Raw genomic sequence first — 23,934 nt, forward strand, 5'->3', positions numbered from 1 at the left:
CGACCACCTCCCATTGCACCTGAAGAAATTGATCTCCCCCGGCAAACCAGAGTAGTTCTGGCTCAATTACGTTCCGGCAGATGCAGCCGCCTTAACTCCTACAGAGCAAGGATTGATGCCGACGTGCAAGATGTATGTCCCGATTGTAACCAGGGATCGCACGATACACGTCACCTGTTTAACTGTCCGGCCAGACCCACTCGACTCAGACCCAGATCCCTGCGGACGCACCCCATCTTAGTCGCAGAGTTCCTGGGTCTTGACACTCAACAGAATCACGCAGACGAAAGATAGAACACAATAAACTGCTACAACAACAACAACTTATTGCGATCGAGTTTCGAATTTTTTGTATTATGGCACCCGTTATCGATTAATTAATTCGAAACTTCGAATAGAAATGTGCGAGTTTTTGCCGCAGCAATATACCCATCGTAAATAACAAATTATAGTGTATTTTTCAGGAACTAGGTTATATTTACATTGTCGGTCCCTTAAATTGGACAAAAATTAACTTTGTGCTTAAGCCAAATTCGGTAAAGCAAATTATCAAATTATTATATCTACAAACAAGACCAAACCAATAGTTGAATCACTTAACCACTAAATTTAAGGCAGCAGGATATTTTTATATTTTTTCAAGCATGCGACTGGACGTTCAGAATTCTTTCCGATGCGTTGGAAGAAAAAATAAAAAAATATACGAAGAGACGATCAGGACCGAATTACCGCATAAGTGAAGGAGTAAAATCCATCGAAATCATTCTATTGTGAATTATATACCTCTTTATTGAACGGGAATTTTTGAAATTTAAGATCGCAAATGTTTAAATCGAGTATTATTTATAAAAACTTGAAAATTTATATACAAATTGTATAACACTCATTAAATAGATATGAAATTTCATTCGATACGAAAGCGCACTAGATCACGTATGCGGTTATTCGGCCCCAGATATCGTTCATAATTCTTTAAGAACTATCGGGGAAAAAAACTCCAGACGAGCACACCAGAAATCACTTCCGAACAGTCGGACGAAAAATTCAAAAAAAAACTCCTACGACAAGACGTTCAGAACACTTTCAGAACTGTGGGAAAAAAATCCCTCAGAAAACCAAACAGAATTCGGAACGATTTCGCCAAGATCTTGTCGGAAGATTTTAGAATTTGTATAGAAATGTCTGACGAAAAATTAAAAAAAAAAACTCCTACGACAAGACGTTCAGAACTCTTTCAGAACTGTGGAAAAAAATCCCTCAGAAAACCAAACATAATTCGGAAGGATTTCGCTAAGATCTTGTCGGAAGAGTTCAGAATTTGTACAAAAATGTATGACATTCTAAATTTGGTTCACTGCGCTACTAGCGGTACAACCAATAGCACAGACTGTACAAAAAATAAACACAAAAGAAACCAAAAATCCTTCGACGTGCTGCCCAGACATCGTTCATAATTCCTTCCGAACTGTCGGAACAACAATTGTTGAAAGACAAATTCTTAGTGGCTCAAAAAGACCCATACGAAATGGGGTTCAGGCATCGTTCAGAATTCTCTGAGAACTGTCGGAACAAAAATTCCTTCAGACAAGCAGAACAGAAATCGTTAAGAATTCGCTCCAAACTATGGCAATAAAACTTCCCTCAGAAAGTCGAACAGTATGCGGAACGAACTCGAAAAGATTTCGTCGGAAGAATTCAGAATTGTCTGACATCAAACATTTGGTTCGCTGGGCACTTACCGCACCTATTCTTTACAAATGCAATCCCATGGCAGCCGGTTGTACGTACCGGATTGACCCGATGGAATCCTCCATCGGCAAGGGCTGCCGTCTCGGTGTAAAACACACTGCTACAACAACAACAACAACAACAAATGCCGCCCCAGTGTACAACATACTGTTAAAATGATAGGTAATAGAGAATACACAAATTTGCGTTCGAGTGTCTGGGGTCTGCCTCTAAAAATTTTCTCCAACAGGGCATGTAGGATGATCGGGACAACATGGGATTTAAATGAAAGGTATTTTTGGGGGTAAGGTACGAATCTGATATTAATATTTGTGGACCAAGAGCCTAAGGTACCAGACCAAAATATAGGCCGACCGACAATAGCGTAAACAGCCTTTTATCCTGGGTGCACCTCAGAAAAGTAATAAAATTAGCGAATTTGGTCGATAACAATGTCGTTTTTACAATTCTGTAGGGGTCTATAATTTGTATGGGGAATGCTTGGCCCGCTCCTCATGGACATTTCTACACTTATGCCGACCGGGATAATATGGTACTCAAGCAAAAGATCAATGTAAGTGTTCACATATGAGCTAGAGATTGAGAGATTGAAACCAGAAGACATCAATTCAATTTAAGATATTTAAAGCTCCAATAGATATATTTGTCGGATTTGGACTGATATTGCAATATTGTGGTAATTTCAACCGATCCTCACGAGATTTGGTATATAACGGTCTTGTATGACTCTTGATACTGCTGGTGAATTTCATAGAAATCGGTTCAATTTTAAATACATATGTCTGCCTTATCACAGTCACTGCAGACACATTAATCAAGCAATTCCATGGCAGCCGGTTGTACGTATCGGATTGATCATCAACAAGGGCTGCCGCCTAGCTGCTACAACAACAACATTAATCAACTGACCGTTTCAACATTTTGCACGCCCCTTTCATCTATCGTTGTCACTATGTCTACTGGTATAAAACGATTGGTTTAGGTAAAGTTCCCATATATACAGTGGCACAGATATGTCTACATACCTTTTCAAAAATAGAAGTTACGTAAAGTGGCATACTAATTGTAACTTATTATAATACTGGGAACCATGGAAAAGAATTTGATCAATAATAGACATTTGACAGAAAATCGTTTTCGTACAAAAGTTTGGTTTTTAAACCGTGTTTTTTGAGTGGGCTATGTAGACTTTCCTGTGCCACTGTATTTATCGTTCGTTTTATAACCATAGGGCAATAGTAGCTAGAATTCTTCGGCCATCTTCACAAAATTAATTTGGTAAGGATATCTGTATAAGTTCCGCAAAAGCGGCTCAGCCATATTTTTCGAATATCTTTACGAAATTTGGAAGAGATTGAATTTTTTTTACAAATGAATTAATATATACAGGAGCTGACACAAAGTGTTACTAATTCAAATGGTCACATTTTTTTGTGTGAAAATATTTTTCATAGATTCAAGTGACAAAAATATAAAAAAGTGGTGAACTCCAGCCCAAAGGTGGGTGGCTTTTGATACAGATCGGACGATCAGATCTCCTGATTTAAGTTCAGACTGCCAAAAATGAGTTTTTGCTACCCAATATCAATCAGATGCACTGCGTTGTATCCGTTATGGTCCATATTGGACGATAATTTAATATATGGTCATTGGGCTCATAAATAAAATGCATTTTTCATCGAATTTTGATGAAGTTTCAATAAGATATACATATATGGTGTTAGTTATTGTAGCCACAATCGCATGTGGAGGTGGCGATCCTCGTCAAGCTCTTATAGGCGAGCAAGCTTGTTCTGGTCTATACGACCAATCGCCGTGGGAACATGATGCCCATTGGTTATTTAAAGGCGCCAATATTTCGCCTAGTCGTATCGAGCATCATAGGCACTCAGTATTTAAGTTAGAGTCGTCGTCACCCGTCCTCTCACTGAGACTCTCCACTCGATACCGATGATTGTCCGCGACTGCAGTTGCAGCTACTCCGAATGGAGCATTCCATTACCCGCAACCTGTGGACGCGCCCGGTAGCTCTCAGCTAAGCTTCTAAAAAAACACGCCACAGATTGGAGCTCAAAGTTCCAGCCTGTGTGATGCTCATAGTTATCCCGTGCCAGGTGTTGGTGGGTATCTAAAGTTCGGCCTATCCGAACTTAATGCCTTGTTACTGGTTTGCTTTTGTTCTGTGAGAAAACGATTTATTTAAAACGCACACAAATTAAATACCACATATATTAGCATTAAAGAAATAATTAATACATTTCTACTTATCTCAAACAAATACGGAAAAACTTATTATGCTCCTTTTACAAGGATCTATTCTATTGACATTAATATTTATAGTCAAAGTACTTATGGTAATAAGCTATAGTCAAAGTTGGTTCCAAACATATAATTTCCGGCAACGAAATGCGCAGTTGCAGTTTGCTTACAATCATTCGTTCACATAGATTAGCCCATAGTGGCTGATGGGTTTTGCGTAAATTGCTGCAATCCATTTTCTGTCGTGTCAGAACACGTATTAAATAGCGCAGTTCGTCCAAGGTAGCAGCCTGTGAAAATGGACAATGACCCAAACACATTTCATATAAAATGCAGCCCAAGGACCAAATGTCTGATTTGTAATCGTATCTTTCGCCACGCAATACCTCGGGCGGTGTGTAGTAAGGGGTGCCCAGAGCTTTGGCATTACAATTTCTAGATCCATGAACCGATGAAATGCCAAAGTCGGCAATTTTCAAGTTGCCATTGGCGTCCACCAGCAAATTTGCCGGTTTCAAGTCACGGTGGATGACATGGCGTATATGGAGATACTCCAAACCCATAAGCGTGTCACAAAAGTAACGCATAATGTCATTGTGTGCCAGACCCTTGGGTCGTGCTTGAAAAATAAGATCGTTAAGGGTACCATTGGGTGCATAATCCATAATGATATTAACAGTACCGGCATGAACAAAGGAACCAATGAATTGTATGATATTGGGATGGCGTAATTGTGACATGATGTAAACCTGTAAACAGAAGATTTAGATAGTTTTTGAAAATAGGGAAATGTGAGCGATTATTGGATGCCTTCCTTACCTCCTCCATGATCATGTTCATTTCAGCTTTTGGATTTAAAACAATTATACGCTTCACACACACTTTCTGAGTGTTGCGATATTTGCAAAGGAATACCCGCCCAAAGGTGCCAGCCCCCAGAACTTTGATAGGTTTCAAAGCGGGATCCCCCAAATCCATTTCAGTATGGTTTTCTTTTAATTTTTATGTAATTGCTCCCTTTGTCAGCCGTTCGCCTTTTTCAAGCTTCTGTCACAAATACAAACATGTCATGTTTCCCTTTATTTTACTTTCGCCAAGGCATTTTAGATGTAACGGTTCTTGGAAGTGTTGTTTCTCTGCGCTTTTACAAATTTCTAAAAATGTTAAGCATACCTAAATAATCACCTGCGGTGGGCGGCAAAAAAAATAAGTTTTTGCGTAGTGAGAAACAAGATTTATAGTTGAATAATCTTTAAACGCTGTTAGAAATCAGAGCTGAAACTATTGGGTTGACCAAAAAGTTATTGTGGATTTTTTAAAAGAAAGTAAATGCATTTTTAATAAAACTTAGAATGAACTTTAATCAAATATACTTTTTTACACTTTTTTTCTAAAGCAAGCTAAAAGTAACAGCTGATAACTGACAGAAGAAAGAATGCAATTACAGCGTCACAAGCTGTGAAAAAATTTGTCAACGCCGACTATATGAAAAATCCCCAATTACTTTTTGGGCAACTCAATATAAGGTACACTTGGATTAAAAGGCTTAAAATACAGATACAACTATTGTAAAGTAAATGATATTCATTTTTTCAGCTGCTGTTATCCTATATAAAAATTACTGTACGACTATTCCTGATAAGACCGATTGGAAGTGGAACCTGGTAATAGAAGTTACATAGACTTCAATACCGATGGTTCCAAACTAGACGACCAGTTTTAGGGTGTACTCTTATGTGGCCTAATCTAGACTTCAAGAGGTCCACCGTTTTGTTATCGCTGGCTAGAACAGATGTTTTAGACATTGTGTTCATCAAGACAGGTCACTGTCTGATCGAAAAACATGCTGAAAGACTGAAGGTTGTAACATCTATCTGACTCTGATGGCAGACAGCCATCGAAGTCATAGACGAAGGGAAATTTCACATTTCGTGGTATTCTGTAACTTGTTCGCCTTCGACAGTTTGATAACAGAACAAGTAAAAAGGCGTTTAATTTGGCGGGCTGAACTTTGGATACCCACCAACGCAGGTATATATGTATGTAAACCACCTTTCGTCAAAATTCGGTGAAAAATTCATACCTTATGCCCCATACCAGCTATAGCAAAATATGTTCCGATTTGGACCAAAGACTAATAAGTGTAAGTCATTGTTCAATTGTGTATAACAAAATATTGGTCTTTTTGGCTATATCTAAAAATAAACCGATTTGAACCATATACGACACGGATGTCGAAAAGCCTTGACATAAGTAACTGTGTCAAATTTCAGTGAAATCTTATTATAAATGCGCCTTTTATGGGACCAAGACGAGATATCGGTCTATATGGTAGCTATATCCAAATTTGAACCGATTTGGTCCAAATTGCAGAAAAATTTCGAAGAGCCTAACACGACTCACTGTCTTAAACTTCGGCGAAATCGGACAATAAATCCGTCGTTTATGGACCCAAAAAGCTTAAATCGAGAGATCGGTGTATATGGCAGCTATATCCAAATGAGGACCGATCTGAGCCAAAATGAAGAAGGGCCTAACACAATAAACTGTCCCATATTTGGGGAAAATCGAACAATAAATGCGCGTTTTATGGCCCACAACCCTTAAATCGAGAGATCGGTCTATATGGCAACTATATCCAAATCTTTACCGATCTGTGCCTAATTGCAGAAGTATGTCGAGGGGCTTAACGCAACTCACTGTCCCAAATTTCGGCGACGTAGTAGAATAAATGCGTCTTTTATGGGCCCAAAACCTTAAATCGAGAGATCGGTTGGCCAAATTGAACAAGGACATCGAAGAGCCTATCACTGTCCCAAATTTCGGCGAAATCGAACAATAAATGCGCTTTTTATGGCCCACAACCCTTAAATCGAGAGATCGGTCTATATGGCAACTATATCCAAATCTTTACCGATCTGTGGCTAATTGCAGAAGTATGTCGAGGGGCTTAACGCAACTCACTGTCCCAAATTTCGGCGACATAGTAGAATAAATGCGTCTTTTATGGGCCCAAAACCTTAAATCGAGAGATCGGTCCATATGGCAGCTATATTGAAATCTAGACAGATCTGGGCCAAAAAGAAGAAGTATGTCGAAGGGCCTAACACAACTCACTGTCCCAAATTTCGGCAAAATCGGATAATAAATGTGGCTTTTATGGGCCTAAGGCCCTTAATCGGCGGAAAGGTCTATATGGGGGCTATATCAAGATATAGCCCATCTTCGAACTTAACCTGCTTATGGACAAAAAAAGATTCGGTGCAAAGTTTCAGCTCAATATCTCTATTTTTAAAGACTGTAGCGTGATTTCAACAGACAGACGGACGGACTTGGCTAGATCGTCTAGGATTTTTACGCTGATCAAGAATATATATACTTTTTAGAGTCGGAAATGGATATTTCGTTGTGTTGCAAACGGAAATTAATATACACCCACCCTTCGGTGGTGGGTATAAAAATATTGTGGTAAGTAAAGAGTAATATAAAAGTATGTTCCATACTCTTTCGACAAACAGGCGCGATGCAGTTTAGAATACAATTAACTTATATATCGATCGTTTTCTTCAAACTTGACAGTCGATTTCGACCTTATGTGATATCAAAAATGTGCGAGTCACTAAATCTGCACTCAAGGAAGTTGAAAACAATTTCATGCGATATAATTTTTTACTCTAATTAGTGTCTCGGTACGGGAGAAAACGTGCCACTTGGCGATATATACCCACGAATGACTAAATAGGGTCAAAAAAGTTTAAAATTCGATTATTATCAAAAAAAATAAATTATTAAAATAAATTTTTATTTGTCTAATGTTTTTTTCCTTTTAGAGTGAGTCTTATTTTTATTTTTTTTTTCTCTTTCTGATTTATTTCTTTTCCAAATTAAGATTAATAATCGAAGATTTTATTTCCAATGATTTTCCCTGACTGGGATTTGAACAGCCAACCTTACGATTGTAAGGAGTATGCTATCCCTCTGTGCTACCGGCCTTTCTTCATTACAGAAGGCTAAATAAACATTCCTTCTCTTGTGTGGGGTTTTTTGAGTTAGCGTCCAAAACAACAACAAAAAATCTGTTTTTAAATTTGTAGCAATAATAGTTGATTTTGAGAAACTAATTAGCGAAACATGAATGATAGAATTCCGACAGTAATGAATTTAGTGGTTTTAAATCATGAAATCTCTACAAACTATCATACAAAAGGACCTAAAAAGTGACTGTTCTGGGAGGGAGTGAGAAAGTCACTTCCAAATGTTTGGAGGGTCGTCAATTCCGCGAAGAATCCTAATGGTCTCTATGTATTTGGCACTTTGGCACAGCAGCCATATAAGTGAAAGGTTGTTGTTGCTTTAGCCACATTGTCATGTGAAGGTGGCGATCCTCGTCAGGCTCCCGTAGGTGAGCAAGCTCGTTCCGGTTCAAAGTACCGATCGCCGCGGCCTTGTCATATCGAGCATCATAGGGACTCAGGGAGAAAAGGGCCACGGAACAACTCAATGTGAAAAGTTTTCATTTCAGTAGCTAAAGTGAGTTTCAGAACACACCCGAATAGGATTGAATGAAATTGCTTAAATTCTGTTTAGCGTTGAATATAATAAATAAATTTAAATTTTAGTTATGTACTTACTTCACAAGCAAAATGAAAAAAATTTTCCTTAAGGTGTTATCAGATGACATGTATTTTGCCAACGCACAAATATAAATTTTACACCTCTGAATGTATGGAACGATTAGAGCCTGCTCTATTACCATCTGACAGACATATCGAAAAACATATGGTTAATGTGACATTCAAGAGTATTATACATGTCTTCCGATAGCACCTTTATCCTTTTATCACTCCGAATATCTTGTTCGAAGAAAAACATGAATAAAATGAACCATTCATTTGTTTTTTTTTTTAACTTGAATTTTATTCTCACAAATGTTTCTAAGAACTCTATTTATATAATAAATATGTACTCGCCTTATAATTTCGATTTCGAATGGAACGAACATCAACGTTTTGGATGTTTATTGTCCTGGCAATACAAAAATAAAAATAAATCTCGCGCAAACACAGGACCCTTGTTGTTTGTATGGGCCGTATATGGTATTGATTTTAATAGACATTATTTGTTTATAGAAAATTTGTTTTTATTTCGACTTAAATATTTTTATTTATCTTTGAGACAGTGTATTGATTGGTATGGTATGGTTCGTTAAATGAATGAATTAATATTACGCAATTACTATAAGTTGTTATTGTTGTTGCATTTCATAATAAAATTGTTTCACAAAAAAAAAAATATATATATATTAAAAGTACAATATCGTATGTAGTAGTTTTTGTATCGATGGTGTATAAATGTGTTGGTTTGTTTTTTTTCATATGCAATAACAATTGATATCGAGTTATTTCTTCGATTCATTTTCTACATAATAAGTTAAAAACAAATAATTAATAATTTTACAAAAACTGTGTAGTATATTCAAATACCATGCAGAGTAGAGACGACCATGTAGCAGCATGGTGTACAAATTAAAATACTAGCGAAAAATTGATCTAAACTAAAATGGGGACAATAGGCGAAAAGCATAACGTAGAGATTTAACAATGTGAAGAGAAGACTTTTTGATTCAGACGTGGGGAATCGAAAGAAATTTTAAAGTTTTTGAGAAGAAGGCATGCAAAAATTCTTAGCGGAGAATTTAGTTGCCAGAAAGTTCCTTCATGCGGTTGAGGGCGCTGCCGGCCTTGAACCAGGTGATCTGTTGATCGTTCATGGTGTGGTTCAACTTAATCTTATGTACTTTGTCGCCATTCTTAATTTCACAATCAACTTGTTTGCCGGGTGCCAAGTTGGCCAAGCCAAGCAATGAGATTTTGCTGGTGGGTTCAACCTAGAATAAAAAAATGCAAGTGTTTAAAAGGCCTACGAATAAATGAAGCAATAATTACCTTGTCGTAATCAGCAGGATTGGCGAAAGTCAAGGGCAATAGACCTTGTTTCTTCAAGTTGGTTTCATGGATACGGGCAAATGATTTGACAATAATGGCACGACCACCCAAGTGACGGGGTTCCAAAGCGGCATGTTCGCGAGACGAACCCTCACCGTAGTTGTCATCACCGACGGCAACCCATTTGATGCCATTAGCCTTGTAGTCACGAGCTACATCGGGAACACCACCGAATTTGCCAGTACGTTGATTTTTGATATTATTCATTTCATTGTTCTCGTAGTTGGTGGCACCGATGAACATATTGTTAGAGATATTGTCCAAATGACCACGGTACTTCAACCATGGACCAGCGGCGGAAATGTGATCAGTTGTACACTTGCCCTTGACCTTAATGAGTACGGTCATATCAACAAGATCTTTGCCATCCCACTTATCGAAAGGTGCCAAGAGTTGCAAACGCTGGCTCTTGGGATCAACAGCAACTTTTACATTTTCACCACTCTATATAGCAAAATATATTACAACTCTTATCTAATTCTATTAGGTTTGGAATTAGGAAAGTACTTACAGCTGGAGGAGCATCATAGGTATCCATGCCAGGGTCGAAACCTTTAGAGGGTAATTCATCTCCGAAGGGAGCATCCAATTTGAATTTCTTGCCATCAGCACCAGTCAATTCATCGGTAAGTGGGTTGAAATCCAAACGACCAGCAATGGAAAGAGCGGTTACCAATTCAGGGCTGCAAAGTAAATAAACAAAAACTTTTTATAAAGCTTAGGCATAGACCAATGTCTTCATCAACAACAACCAATGTCTTAATGGCAAAATTGTGGGCTAGTAAGATACGTATGAACTTTTATATAGCCGTCGCCATATGATAGTCTCGAAATGCGTTCCCATAGCGATCGATGCAACCATGTTAATGTGCATGTTTAAATCACTAATAAATCTTAACCTTAAATTACTAATAAATCTAAGCTCATTTTTTATCTTTGGCAGTTATGGTTGGCCAATGAAGAATGATTGAATGTACTCAATTAGTCTTGGAACAATACATATACCTAGTCTGGAGAATCAGCATAGTGATTCTTTTTTCTCACTCATGTCAGACAAAGATTCTAAGAAATGGGAATGGCGAAATGCAAATTTATCCATGAAGATTCCATTGAGGAACAGGGGCAAATATCAATGAGCGCTGTCCGATTCAAGTTTAAGCTCAAAGGGGCCTACTTTTTATAGCTGAGTCCGAACGGCGTGCCACATTGCGACATCTCCCTGGGGTGTTTTTACATGGCAAAATACCTCACAAATGCCGCCAGCATTAGAAGGGGATAGCAACCTCTGAAAATTATTTTTTGATATTTTCGCCAGGATTCGAAACCAGCCTTTCAGCGTCATAGGCGGCCTTGCTAACCTCTGGGCTACGGTGAACTCCATAATAATAATAATGGGAATGGCATAGACCAAAAATAAATAGCATAGACTGAATTCCTCTTTCTTGTCGTTCGCCAACATGGGTTTCGCTAACTACATATCACGACAACTGTTCTGCAGTCAGTCCAGACCGTGCCATAGAACCACACATGTGTTATTTGACAAAGGCTTACATTATAATCAGCCACTCCACGCTCTTTGATGACATCGCGAAAACGATACTCCACAATGATGTAATTATACCCACCACCATAGGATGGGGGTATACTAATCCAGTCATTCCGTTTGTAAAACCTCGAAATATTTATCTAGGACCCCATAAAGTATATATATTCTTGATCGTCTCGAAATTTTGATTCGAACTAGCCATGTCGGTCCGTCTGTCGAAATCACGATAGCGAACGCGTACAGCTAGCCACTTGAAATTTTGCACAGATACTTTACGTTGTTGTAGGTCATTGGGGATTGCAGATGGGCCATATCGGTTCAAATTTGGATATAGCTCCCAAATAAATCGATCTCCCGATTTGACTTCTTGAGCTTCTGGAAGCCACACAACTGTGTCAAGAACGGTCCAAATCGGTCAAGAACCTGATAAAGCTCCCATATAAACCGATCTCCCAATTTGACTTTCAAGCCTTGATTTTTATCCGACTTTGCTGAAAATTTGCATATAGTGTTCTGTTATGACTCTCAACAAGTACGGTCCAATTCGGTCTATAACTAGATATAAGCTCGCATATTTTAGCAGAATCCATGGTGGTGGATTCCCAAGATTCGGACCGACCGAACTTAGCAGGCTTTTACTGGAAGTTACCAAAGGTGTAGTAATATTTTGGTCATTGGTGGAGCGTCACCCAGTAGATTGAGATCGGGAGCTAGCAGAATGTTGCTCTCCTTTAACCTTTTTGTGCTAATACACAATTATATTATGTCTGTCAACGGGGCTGTTTTCATAGCTCCTATTAAAGTCACTATCTAATGTCATTTCCCCTTCAGTCATGTCTACGTACCGGAATGAACCCAGAATCATTGCTGGCCAAAGCGGAAACCCTTCCGCAAATTTGCGGCTACAGAAGAAACAGCGGAGTTATTGGGGTTTTTACTTCTTTATCCTTTAAAACTTATCCCGTTTTTATTTATAACAAAAAATACCTTTAAACCATATCTTCTTCTTGTTAACAGGCCCCATCTTGTCTTTTATTTTTAGTTAAACTTCAAATGTTAGTTGTGGAATGTGGAAAGGAAGGAATGCCTCACATTGTTCACATATTTCATTGAAACTTCTATTGAACACTTACCTGGTTACGAAAGCATGGGTAGCGGGATTGGCATCATTACGTCCAGTGAAGTTACGATTGTAGGAGGTAACAATGGTGTTTTTGTCACCCTTCTTGATATCCTTACGGTCCCATTGACCAATGCAGGGACCGCAAGCGTTGGCCAACACGGTACCGCCAAACTCATCGAACACCTTAGAGATACCATCGCGTTCAATGGTAGCACGAATTTGTTCAGAGCCGGGGGTAACATTGAAGGGAATCTTGGATTTCAAACCATGCTTCATGGCATTTTTGGCAATGCTGGCACAGCGACCCATATCTTCATAGGAAGAGTTGGTGCAGGAACCGATCAAGCCAACCTTAATGTCGACGGGGTAACCATTCTTCTTGGCATTGGCACCCAATTTACTGATGGGATGGGCCAAATCGGGGGTGAATGGACCATTGACATGGGGTTCCAATGTGTTCAAATCGATTTCAATCAATTCATCATACTGACAGTTGGCATCGGGGGACAATATCTTAGCTTGGGCTTTCTTGGCTTCATCGGCAATGCCAGAGCGACCAGTGGACTTCAGATAAGCGGCCATGCGCTCATTGAAAGGGAACACGGAGGTGGTGGCACCAATTTCAGCACCCATATTGCAAATGGTGGCCATGCCGGTACATGAGATAGAATCAACGCCCTTGCCATGATATTCAATGATGGCACCAGTACCACCCTTAACAGTAAGAATATCGGCAACCTTCAAGATAACATCCTTGGGTGAGGTCCAACCACCGATTTTACCGGTCAATTTCACACCAATAACTTTGGGGCACTTCAATTCCCATGGAATATTGGCCATTACATCAACAGCGTCAGCACCACCGACACCAATGCACAAACCTCCAAGACCACCACCGTTGGGTGTGTGCGAATCTGTACCAATCATCAACAAACCGGGGAAAGCATAATTTTCCAAAATAATTTGATGGATAATACCACTGCCTGGTTTCCAGAAACCAAGACCATACTTGGCACAAGTACTGGCCAGAAAATCGTAGACTTCCTTATTCAAGTCCTTAGCACGAGCCAAATCCTTGACGCCACCAATTTGAGCTTCAATCAAGTGATCGCAATGTACAGTGGAGGGCACGGCAACTTTCTTCAATCCGGATGAAATGAACTGCAACAGAGCCATTTGAGCAGTAGCATCTTGCATAGCGACGCGATCGGGGCGCAAACGCAAATAAGAAGTACCACGTTCAATATCCTGGTTTTTGGGATCATCCAAGTGAGAGTACAAAATCTTCTCGGACAAAGTCAAGGGACGATTCAAACGGCCCTTAACAACATCCAATGTTTTGGACAACTTGTCATAAGGCATATAGACATCAGTGTCGAATTTAGAAAGAGCAACTTTAGAGGCTGTATAGGTGGAGGCATGGAATTGACGAGCCTGCACATCAAAGCCATATTGGCCGGCTTTGCGCGCCTAGAATGACAAGAAAGAAAAACATTTTGTTAGCAGTTAGCTCAATTGGCTTTTATAAAAGACATATACAATACCAACAACAACCAGTGTTAATTGGACAAATAAAATATCAAGTTGATGAATCAATTTAACCGAATTTAAATTGTTGATACGCAGCTGCTAAGTTATTTTTCTATGTAGTAATGTCTGGATTTTTGTACGGACCAAAAGAGGTGTGCACACTAATTCCGGTGGTTTTCTTATCGGACTTCGGGGCTAAACGTCATAAACAAATATTTGATTTATGAATTTAAAGCAAAAGTCATGGATTTCCAATCACGAGGTGTATGTTAACGCAAGAGGAAGTTTAGGCAATCTTTAAATTTTAATTCAAATGTCCAAAGCTATTATCAAATGATAATATTAGGCGTAATCACAAAAACAGGGAAATTTCAAGAAAAGTAAGGGGGTGTTGCATTCTCCACCTCCTCATTGCTGACAAATTTTTTCCAATTCTTAAGCAAACTATTAACACTACAACAACCAGGATGGTAAGGTCACGAACGGTCTTGGAGTGTAAGAGGGAGATTAACGCTTTTTTGAGTATGTCACGGACTGCGTGAATTTTGTGCCTGGGCAGGATAATGGGAGAGAAAGGGCAGACGATTTGACTGTGAGTGCCAGAGGACTCCCAAAATTGGTGAATGCAAAGCCTTTCAAGGCAATGTGATGGCACGAACAGGGTCTCCATAGATTGTATAATTTCTAGTCTGCCAGAGTTTTGAGAATGGATAAGGACGAGGTCGTTGTCAATAATGCCATTCCGCAAGGCAGTTGCCTCTCACCTCTATTTCTTAATATGCACTGCGAGACTACACTTCTTGAAGGATGATAGTACGCAAATTTTTCAGTATGCAGATGATTTCATTGTTATGCCCTTCGATAGGGACTTTTATTTTCCTCTTTGAAATTGAAAAGCAATTCTGTCCCTTTTTGAAATAAATGCAGGGGTTTGAACCTGACTTTTTAACCCTGAGAAATGTCACAACATGTATTTTACAATATCAATGGTATTGGGTAAAGGGGTCGAAAAGGTCAGAAAGATGGGTTTTCTTGGGAGAATCATCATTTAACTCTCAAGGACCATTACGACACAATTGCTGCTAATATTCATGGAAGAGTGAATATGCTTAAATGTCTGAAGTCCGTAAGGGGAGGTTTACATCTAAAGCTTGCTCTGAACGTTCACAGAAGTCTGGTCAGGTCAAAGCTGGAATATTCCAGAACAACCATGCCCCATTCACCACAATAAGTTAAGAATATCGAGAGACTGCAGAAAAGTATGCTTAGGATATGTCTTGGGGTCACAAGGTCCACCCCTGTTCATAACATATATGCTCTGGCTCATGAGTTGCCTTCTGAGTAGAGGGATGCCTTCTAACTGCTAAGGAAATTCTTAGGGTTAAGACCAATGATTATAGGTTATATGACATTGTTGGAGACAACCCCAGGGGGAAATCAAGCTACAGCCACATTTCTTTTCTGTGATATAATCCGCTACCTTAACTGTGATACATATCGAGTATACGTTTTAGTATACGTTTAGTCACAATCGAAAATCGAGAGATCGTTCTATATGGCACCTATAACCAAATCTGGACCATATTAAACAAGGATATAATAATCATCCTATTTTATTATGACTGCACTACTATATCCGTAGTTATATCTTAATAGGGGCTGCTCTCGGTCATATTTTAACCAGGTCACGATAATTCGTATACCAGTAACATTTTCAGACAATAAATTAGCTTTTTATGGGATTAAGACCCTAAATTGGAAAATCGGTCTATATGACAGCTATATCTATATTGTCAGATCTCATATTTGGGTCGGATATCGGGAAGCTTAAAACATTTCACAATTTCAAATTTAAACGAAATCGGGTAATAAATAAAGCTTTTATGAGCCTCACACCCTTAATCGGCATATCGGTCTGTAGGTCAACTATATATAAATAAAAGTCGGATTTTTACCATATGTGGATCAGACAGCGGGTGGCTTAAAACAACTTACTGATACAAATTTCAGCGAAATTGGGTAATAAATGTAGCTTTTATGGGTGCCAGACCCTTAAACGGCAGATCGGTGTATATGGCAGCTATATCTAAATACAGTTTGATCCGCAACATATTTTTTGGGCGGATGTCGAGAGGATTAAGAAAACTCACTGTTTCAAATGTCCGCGAACTCGGATGAAAAATAAAGCTTTTATGGACTTCATACTCTTTATCGGCAGATCGGTCTACATGGCAGCTATACCTAAATATAGTCCGATCTGAACCATATTCGGATCGGAGATCGGGAGGCTCAAAATAATTCACTGTTTCAAATTGCAGCGAAATCTGGTAATAAGTAAAGCTTTTATGGGCTTCAGACCGACCCCTTATCGGCAGATCGGTCTATATGGCAGATAGTTCTAAATATAGTCCGATCTGAAGGATATTTAGGCCGGATGTAGGAATGCTTAAAAAAATTCGTTGTTTAAAATTTCAGCGAAAACGGGTAATAAACAAAGCTGGGCTTCAGACCCCTTATCTGGAGATCGGTCTATACGGCAGCTATATCTAAATATAGTCAAATCTAAACCATATTTGGGTCGGATGTTGGGAAGCCTCAAACTACTCACTGTTTCAAATTTCAGCGAAATCGGATAAAAATAAAGCTTTTATGGTCTTCAGACCCTTAATCGGTAAATTGGCTTATACGGCAATTATATCCAACTATAGTCTGATCTGAACCATATTTGCATCAGCTATAGGGAGGCCTAATACTACTCACTGTTTTAAAGTTCAGCAAAATTTAATAAAAAATAAAGTATTTACAGGCATTAGACCCTTTATCGGCAGATCGGTCTATATAGCAGCTATATCCGAATATGTTCCGATTTGGCCCGTTCAAGATTATAACCAGCGTTCGTAAAAAAGACGTATCTGTGCCAAATTTCAGCGTAGTATATCAATTTTTGAAAAATGAAGAGTGATTACAACAGACGGACGGACAGACACACGGACATCGTTAAAACCTCTTAGAATTTTACGACGATCCCAAATATATATACTATGTAGGGTTGGAAATTGGTATTTCGATGTGTTGGAAACCGAATGGCTAAATGAATATACCCCCTATCCTAAGGTGGTGGGTATAAAAACTTGCTGATTTCATTCATTTAAGACACTCCCTCATTACTTATGGTAACATTTTAATAAAATTGTTAGTTTATCATTGTCATTTGTGTAGAGTTTCAAAAAAGGAATCGACAAAACTATGGGGTTTCGACGGTAGAAACGAACATAGTGCCAGCCATAAGGCATTGCAAACAGCATTTGCCGTTGACTTTTGCTTTTACTTTTGAAATTTTTAAAAATGGAAAGCTATTCGTCAGTGCATTGTTTTGCGTGACCTATATTTTTGGTAGAAAAAAATTTACGTTAGGCATAATTTTATTCAAGTTTAAGCTCAATGATAAGGGGCCTCCTGTTTATAGCCGAGTCCTAACGGCGTGCCGCAGTGCGACACCTCTTTGGAGAGCAGTTTTACATGGCATAGTACCTCACAAATGTTGCCGGCATCAGGAGGGGAAAATCAACGCTGAAAATTTTTTCTGATGGTCTCGCCAGGATTCGAACCCAGGCTTTCAGCGTCATAGGCGGACATGCTAACCTCTGCGGTACGGTGGATGTATTTTTTTTAAATTATGCAATTTGTTTTTGTAATTTAACGTACGTATATGGACCAAGTTTCACATTCTTATTCTAAACAAACGTTGCCAATTTTTTTATTTGTTATTACTCGCCATGAGCTATAATTATTATTGTAATCCGATACATGGTAATTGACCTATTTAAACTGCGCGTTTATTGGCTTGTACGCTAGACACAAACATTTGTATGTCATACCAATGTACATACATGGCTAGATCAACAAACGTTTAGAGGCTTTGAACAAAGAGTCGATGCATTACAAACAAAATAATAAGATTTTTTGTCACCAAAATTTTGGAAAATGATAAAAGAACTACGAGTATTCAAATTTTGAAACATACTTGCCCATGGATCGATTTCAATACAGCAAACATAATTTCGAATTCGGCAGCTGTATGCCAAACAAGCCACTGTGCGATAAGATGTATAAAAATATATACCTTCTTAAAATCAAATTACTGCAAAGTAGAAGCACTTCAGGTACATGACGTCCTTATCACTTTGAATGTTTATAGTCTCTTCTTACTCAGACTCAACTCAAAATGCTAAGCATTGGGTATTCAAGATAAGTCAGCCAATAGCAATTCCTATATGATAAAATTCTAGCGTGATAAGTTAGAAAAGTTAAGTGGTCTAATTTAGAATCCACAATGAATGCAGTGAACGCCTTTCTTATCTATAATATTTAATTTACCCTCAAACAATCTTATGACCAGAATTAGTAACTCTACCGTTTTTTTATATGGGTCATGTTTTTGTTATGCAAAATTTTTATTTATTTTTGGAACAAAAATGGTATACATAAAATAACTTGAATTCTGAGAATCTTGAGCCGCTTGATATAACCACACAATTGGAATATATGGTTACGGAAAATCCCTTAAATATAACAGCTGCCAATGTTTGTCAATGGGCAATTATTACTCAATACTGATTCTCATATAAGTATACATACTAAAAACACCTACTTATATAACCATATTTTTTAAATAGTAGAAGTCTTCGCAACACCGAAAAAATATACCAGAAAATGGTGGAGCAGTGTAAGCATTGGTATATATATGCTATCTAGAATATTCTCTACAAAAAATATTTATTAACTCATATATAATAAAATGAGTTTCTTAAGTCATTGTGGTACATCAATTTAGCAGAAAGTAGTAACACGGCAATAATGTTGCCTATATATAGCTGAGCCAATAAAAAAAATAGAATCTATTTTAATATATAAACCATAGTCAGCCATTATTATCATTATGGTAAACAAACAATTCGGTCTTATCAAATCCCTGTAACTACAATTTGTTTCAAATAAATATTTGCCTGGGCAAGGTCCAAAGATTTTGTCTTTGATTTCTTTCAGTGATGTTTGTATTATCAAATTCATATTTAATGCAGTTTACAAAATCTCTATTGATAATGCACTTTGATTGATTTTTCAATAAAGTGGGTACTAAGTACACGTTTCAAGGGATAATCCGATTAATCTTTGGGAAATCAAATGTATTTTAAAATTTCGAGATCCACCGTTACAAAAGAGGGTAGAAACTATGGTAAATAAGAATCGTTACAACAGAATTGGATGGATAAACTTTTTGAATTTGTGAAACTTCTTTTCTTCGCATTTTTAAAGAGCTTCATTATTTACCATAGTTAAGGATTCTTGGAACATGACATGTTTATGCACACTTTGATAACCTACAATATATATGGAATATATTTAAATACAATTTTATGAAATTCATATAATCGGATATTGTCCGGCTACAGATCATAGGGGGTAATCTGTTTCTATTACAAAAAAAAACAAAAAAACCCTTGTTTTTCAAAGTTAGACAAAAAAAGGTTTTTTTGCTTTGTAATAGCATTTGGCTGGTTTCCTATATTGCGATTTCGTTTGGAACCACCCAAACTCGTCGGTAGAATTTGTCAAAAATTTTATGAAATATAAAAATTCCTTATAAAGTTTTGGGAGGATGGGTTCACCAATATTAGCAATATTGTGATACTACAGGAACAGGAAATGAAAGATGTCATCTAATTCCTACCGTTATACCAATTAGATCGTTTTAAAAGCCTTATATTTTGCAAATGTTTACAGCTGCTAGTCTTCAACGAAATAAGAACCTAAAGTGGAACTCCATATGCCTGTCAATGCGGAACACATATGTAGCAGATTGTCAAAAGTTTTCTCTTCCTGGATAACCTTACGTCTTCTTCAGTAATCGATACTTCCAGCCTTTAGTCTAGAAGCATGTTTTTCAATCAGACATTAATCTGCCATGACAGCCACTCTGTTCTACCTAATGTAAATTCCATTGTTCTTCGGGCCTACTCTCAAAGAATAAGCTTACTTATCGATAGAGGCATACCCACAGATTCCAGTTCACTTGGTAGTTCGTCTGTTATACAATTTTCTGTGGTATCTTTGTGATCCGGTACCCACCACAGGTGCATATTGGTACCCCGGTATCCACCACAGGAGTATTGTCTTAGAAATACTCTTCCCAGGGATTTAATTGCCCTCAGAGAAGATATTTAAAGCAACATCATGTCTTTGTCATTTCTTTTCACATACACCTTTTCTATATACCCAGTCGCATTTTTTCACAGTACACCCAAAGCACACATGGTTGTCTAGTTTGGAAGCATCCGTATAGAAGTCTACGTGCCTTTATAGCTTGTAATTCTGTTGTTCTAATCAACTACAATACATCCCGCACAGCATAAGTATGAGCACCACACAGGCTGGCACTTTGAGCTCCAACCTGTGTGGTGTTCGTTAGTAAACTTAGCTGACAGCTAACATGCGCGTCCACAGGTCGCGGACAATCAGCGGTCTCGGCACGAGATAACTATGAGCATCTAACAGGCAGGAATTTTGAACTCCAATCAGTTTGGTGTTCTTTTTATCACGAGAAGCTTAGCTGAGAGCTGCCGGACGCTTTCCCAGCTTGCGAATCGTGGAATGATCCATATGGAGTAGCTCCAACTGCAGTCGCGGGCAATCGAGTGGATAGTCTCAGTCAGAGGACGGGAGGCATCGGATCTTGCATAAATATTGAGTGCCTATGATGCGCCAAAAATAACCAATGGTCATCATGTTCCCGTGGTGATCGGTCGTATAGACTGAAACAAGTTTACTCGCCCATTAGAAATTGACGAGGATTGCCACATAAACATGCAAATGTGTCTACAACCACAACAACACAATATGCGGTATCGAATGGAGTGTCTTAGTGAGAGGCCGGCATCGGCTCTTGCTTTAATACTGAGTGCCTAAGACGCTAAATATGACAAGGCGAGTTATTGGCGCCTTTAAACAACCAATGGCCATCACGTTCCCCTGACGATCGGCCGTATAGACCTGAACGAGTTTGCCCACCTATAAGAGCTTGACGAGGATTGTCAAAAAGATGTTCGGACAATTCGTAAGGCAATCTACCTGGCATATTGAGTAGTTTGACCAAAACAGCTCCCTTAACCTTACAGCAGTGGTCGCTGGAATTAGCTATGACGCCCACAGCCTCTTAATACAGCATCAGATAGTGTTCTCCTCAGTGCAGTTATGCAAAAACAAACCATACTTTAGATTCGGCTAAGGAATGAATAGTAGGTAGATTTTTCCAGCTTCGTTACAGGTCTGACAACTGCAGTATACAGCCAATGCATGTTACGCGGTTTAAACACCACAAAATATATAGTCTTGAACATAAACGACGACAATGAAATGGATTTTCTGATTTTAGAATGAAAATAACCAACATGTCCTTCCAGCCCACAGGTAAATAAGTGGTGCTGGTAGAAGAATAGTATATCTCCCTAAAGGTGGGTATTAAGTTCGGGTTTCACATTGAAAATTAATATTTGTAGATAATAGAGTTTGAACAAAATAGCTTGCTGCCTAAAATTTTATTAAAAATTATATTGTCAGTAAGATTTTTGTAGCATTCAGGAAAAACATGGTATTTCACTGTAAAATATAAACTTAATACCCACCTTTAGCCAGAAAGGCAGTCTTTGGACAAAGCTTGCATTTTATTTCCTATCGCCTTATGAGGGTCTGCCTATTTAAAGGAGTGTGAGTTTTTGAAAGCCCAAAGGGTTTTTGTCTCAGCCACAACTTTCTCACTACTCCCTGAAGAATGCATATCAATGGCAACCTCCTCAAGCACCAATTCATTTTGTTAGAATTTCGAAAAATATTTAAATTCGAATTGCAGTAGTCCTGAAGTACTGCGTGAGCTTCCAGAGTCTAATCTCATAAGCCTAAAGGAAATGCCACTCAAGTTCACGTGCACATCTCCAGATTACATAAAATCGTTCTTCTGGAACTGTTTCTCGTTGTTGTTGTTGTTTTAAACATTGCATGGATCGCAATGCCGAATACACAAGCAACAACAATTTATCTCTTTCACCTTATTTATTTTTAGTACAAATTACTTATTGTGGAACGTATATGTATATATTGTACAAGAAATGCTATTATTTAATATTAGAGAACAGTTCATAATGGACATCTTCTTTTGCGTTATGAAAACCAACAACTCAAAGGGCCAAGTGCTTTACCTAAACATACTTAGTTAAGCAACGATGTTATTATAACTGTAAAAATGAAATTGCTATCGAAACTGTTATACTTTGATCGATAACTAAGTGCAACACAAATGCCGGTTGTAAAATTGTTTACCATGTAAATTAATAACAAATACTAAAATTATTATTGTATTATATGTTCATTCCTATTGTAAGTCTTCGAAGCAACAAATTACGTATACGGTGGCTAGACAAAAATTAATTACTATACATGCAACGAATTCCCTCGCTGAATGACAAAGAAGACAAACGAAAGCAAGAAACTAAAAAAAGACGCAGTATGAGAAAATTGCATCTATTAACGTTTTCATTTTTATCACATGTTACGTTCTCATATAATGAAAAACTTACAGAATGAAAGTAAAAACATAAAAGTTCATTTACCCCATCTCTGATTTGCCTCCACTATTTTGCAGCAACAACAATATATCAAAGATGTCAATAACAAAAGGCAATTTGCCTTAACAAACGAGACCAACTGAACCGAACGTCGTTGAAGATGAACTACTTTCTGGTTAGGTAACACCAAATTGAGGTTAGAATCTTTTTATGCAAACGCTATATAATTGCACAATCAACAATTCAGGATTGAGGAGTTGGAAGCAGATTTAATTTTTCAACATTAACATACAAATTTTTAATCCATCTCCGCATTACTCAGTATTAAGTAAATTGTTTGTTTGGAAATGGCTTATCGTATAAACTTTATTGAATGCATAAATCAACACTTCACTTGCACACAGGGTTCTTCGCATAAAGTTTAGTAGGTACATAGTCTATTTCCCGAATTCTCCGGCCGGCATTTGGAAACTTACCTGTGTTTGAAGTAATCTTAGTGTTGCTGCCATTATGTTACCAGAACACAATCAATAATAAACTTTAAAAATTTCCGAACCGTATTTTAATATTCTTCAGCCTTTCTCAAGCTGGAAGAATTTTTGACTGGCTACGACTGAACAAGTGACAACTAGAGATCTATAAAGTCGACTTTCGATAAATCGATTATTCAACTTTTTGTGTAAAAAAAACTCGAAAAGTCCAAGTCGATTTTCACAGAATAAAAAATTCGAAGTCGACTTTCAATGAATAAAAAGTGGTATGATAGCACGTTTAAAACCCGATTACTCTGCTCATAAAATCCGCAATTAAGGCTCTCGTTTTTATAAGGGCCACATTTCGAAAAGGCCTTAAGGATGCACTTATAAGTTGAGGTCATGCGAACAGCTGAGTACAATTAATTTTTACTTTTGTTTTGATTTTGCAGTAAATCTTAATGTCAAAGGCTTGATAACACAGCTGAATTTTTTTCTAAAATCTTAAAAACATGTTCTATTTGATGCGATATTCCACACATAAACAACAAAACAGTATTATAGTGATGAAAATACTATGGGATAGGAGCAGTTCAAACCATCGCGGTGTAATCGAGTAGACGAGCAGATA

General features: G+C 37.9%; 2 protein-coding genes across 2 annotated transcripts; both read right to left on the bottom strand.

The window, feature by feature from the left end:
- Positions 1-3,947: 3,947 nt before the first annotated feature.
- Positions 3,948-5,056, bottom strand: LOC106082310 (serine/threonine-protein kinase nekl-2). The gene is made up of 2 exons (XM_013244747.2): positions 4,828-5,056; positions 3,948-4,757 (listed from the first exon to the last, which is right to left on the bottom strand). The coding sequence occupies exons 1-2, from the start codon at positions 4,984-4,986 to the stop codon at positions 4,077-4,079; spliced, it is 840 nt and encodes a 279-aa protein (XP_013100201.2). The 5' UTR covers positions 4,987-5,056; the 3' UTR covers positions 3,948-4,076.
- A 3,843-nt stretch (positions 5,057-8,899) lies between these two features.
- Positions 8,900-23,451, bottom strand: LOC106082309 (probable aconitate hydratase, mitochondrial). The gene is made up of 5 exons (XM_013244746.2): positions 23,307-23,451; positions 12,693-14,152; positions 10,525-10,696; positions 9,954-10,457; positions 8,900-9,895 (listed from the first exon to the last, which is right to left on the bottom strand). The coding sequence occupies exons 1-5, from the start codon at positions 23,337-23,339 to the stop codon at positions 9,704-9,706; spliced, it is 2,361 nt and encodes a 786-aa protein (XP_013100200.1). The 5' UTR covers positions 23,340-23,451; the 3' UTR covers positions 8,900-9,703.
- Between the last annotated feature and the right edge of the window lie 483 nt (positions 23,452-23,934).

This window comes from Stomoxys calcitrans, chromosome 3 (genome assembly GCF_963082655.1).
Source record: "Stomoxys calcitrans chromosome 3, idStoCalc2.1, whole genome shotgun sequence".
Classification (NCBI taxonomy): domain Eukaryota; kingdom Metazoa; phylum Arthropoda; class Insecta; order Diptera; family Muscidae; genus Stomoxys; species Stomoxys calcitrans.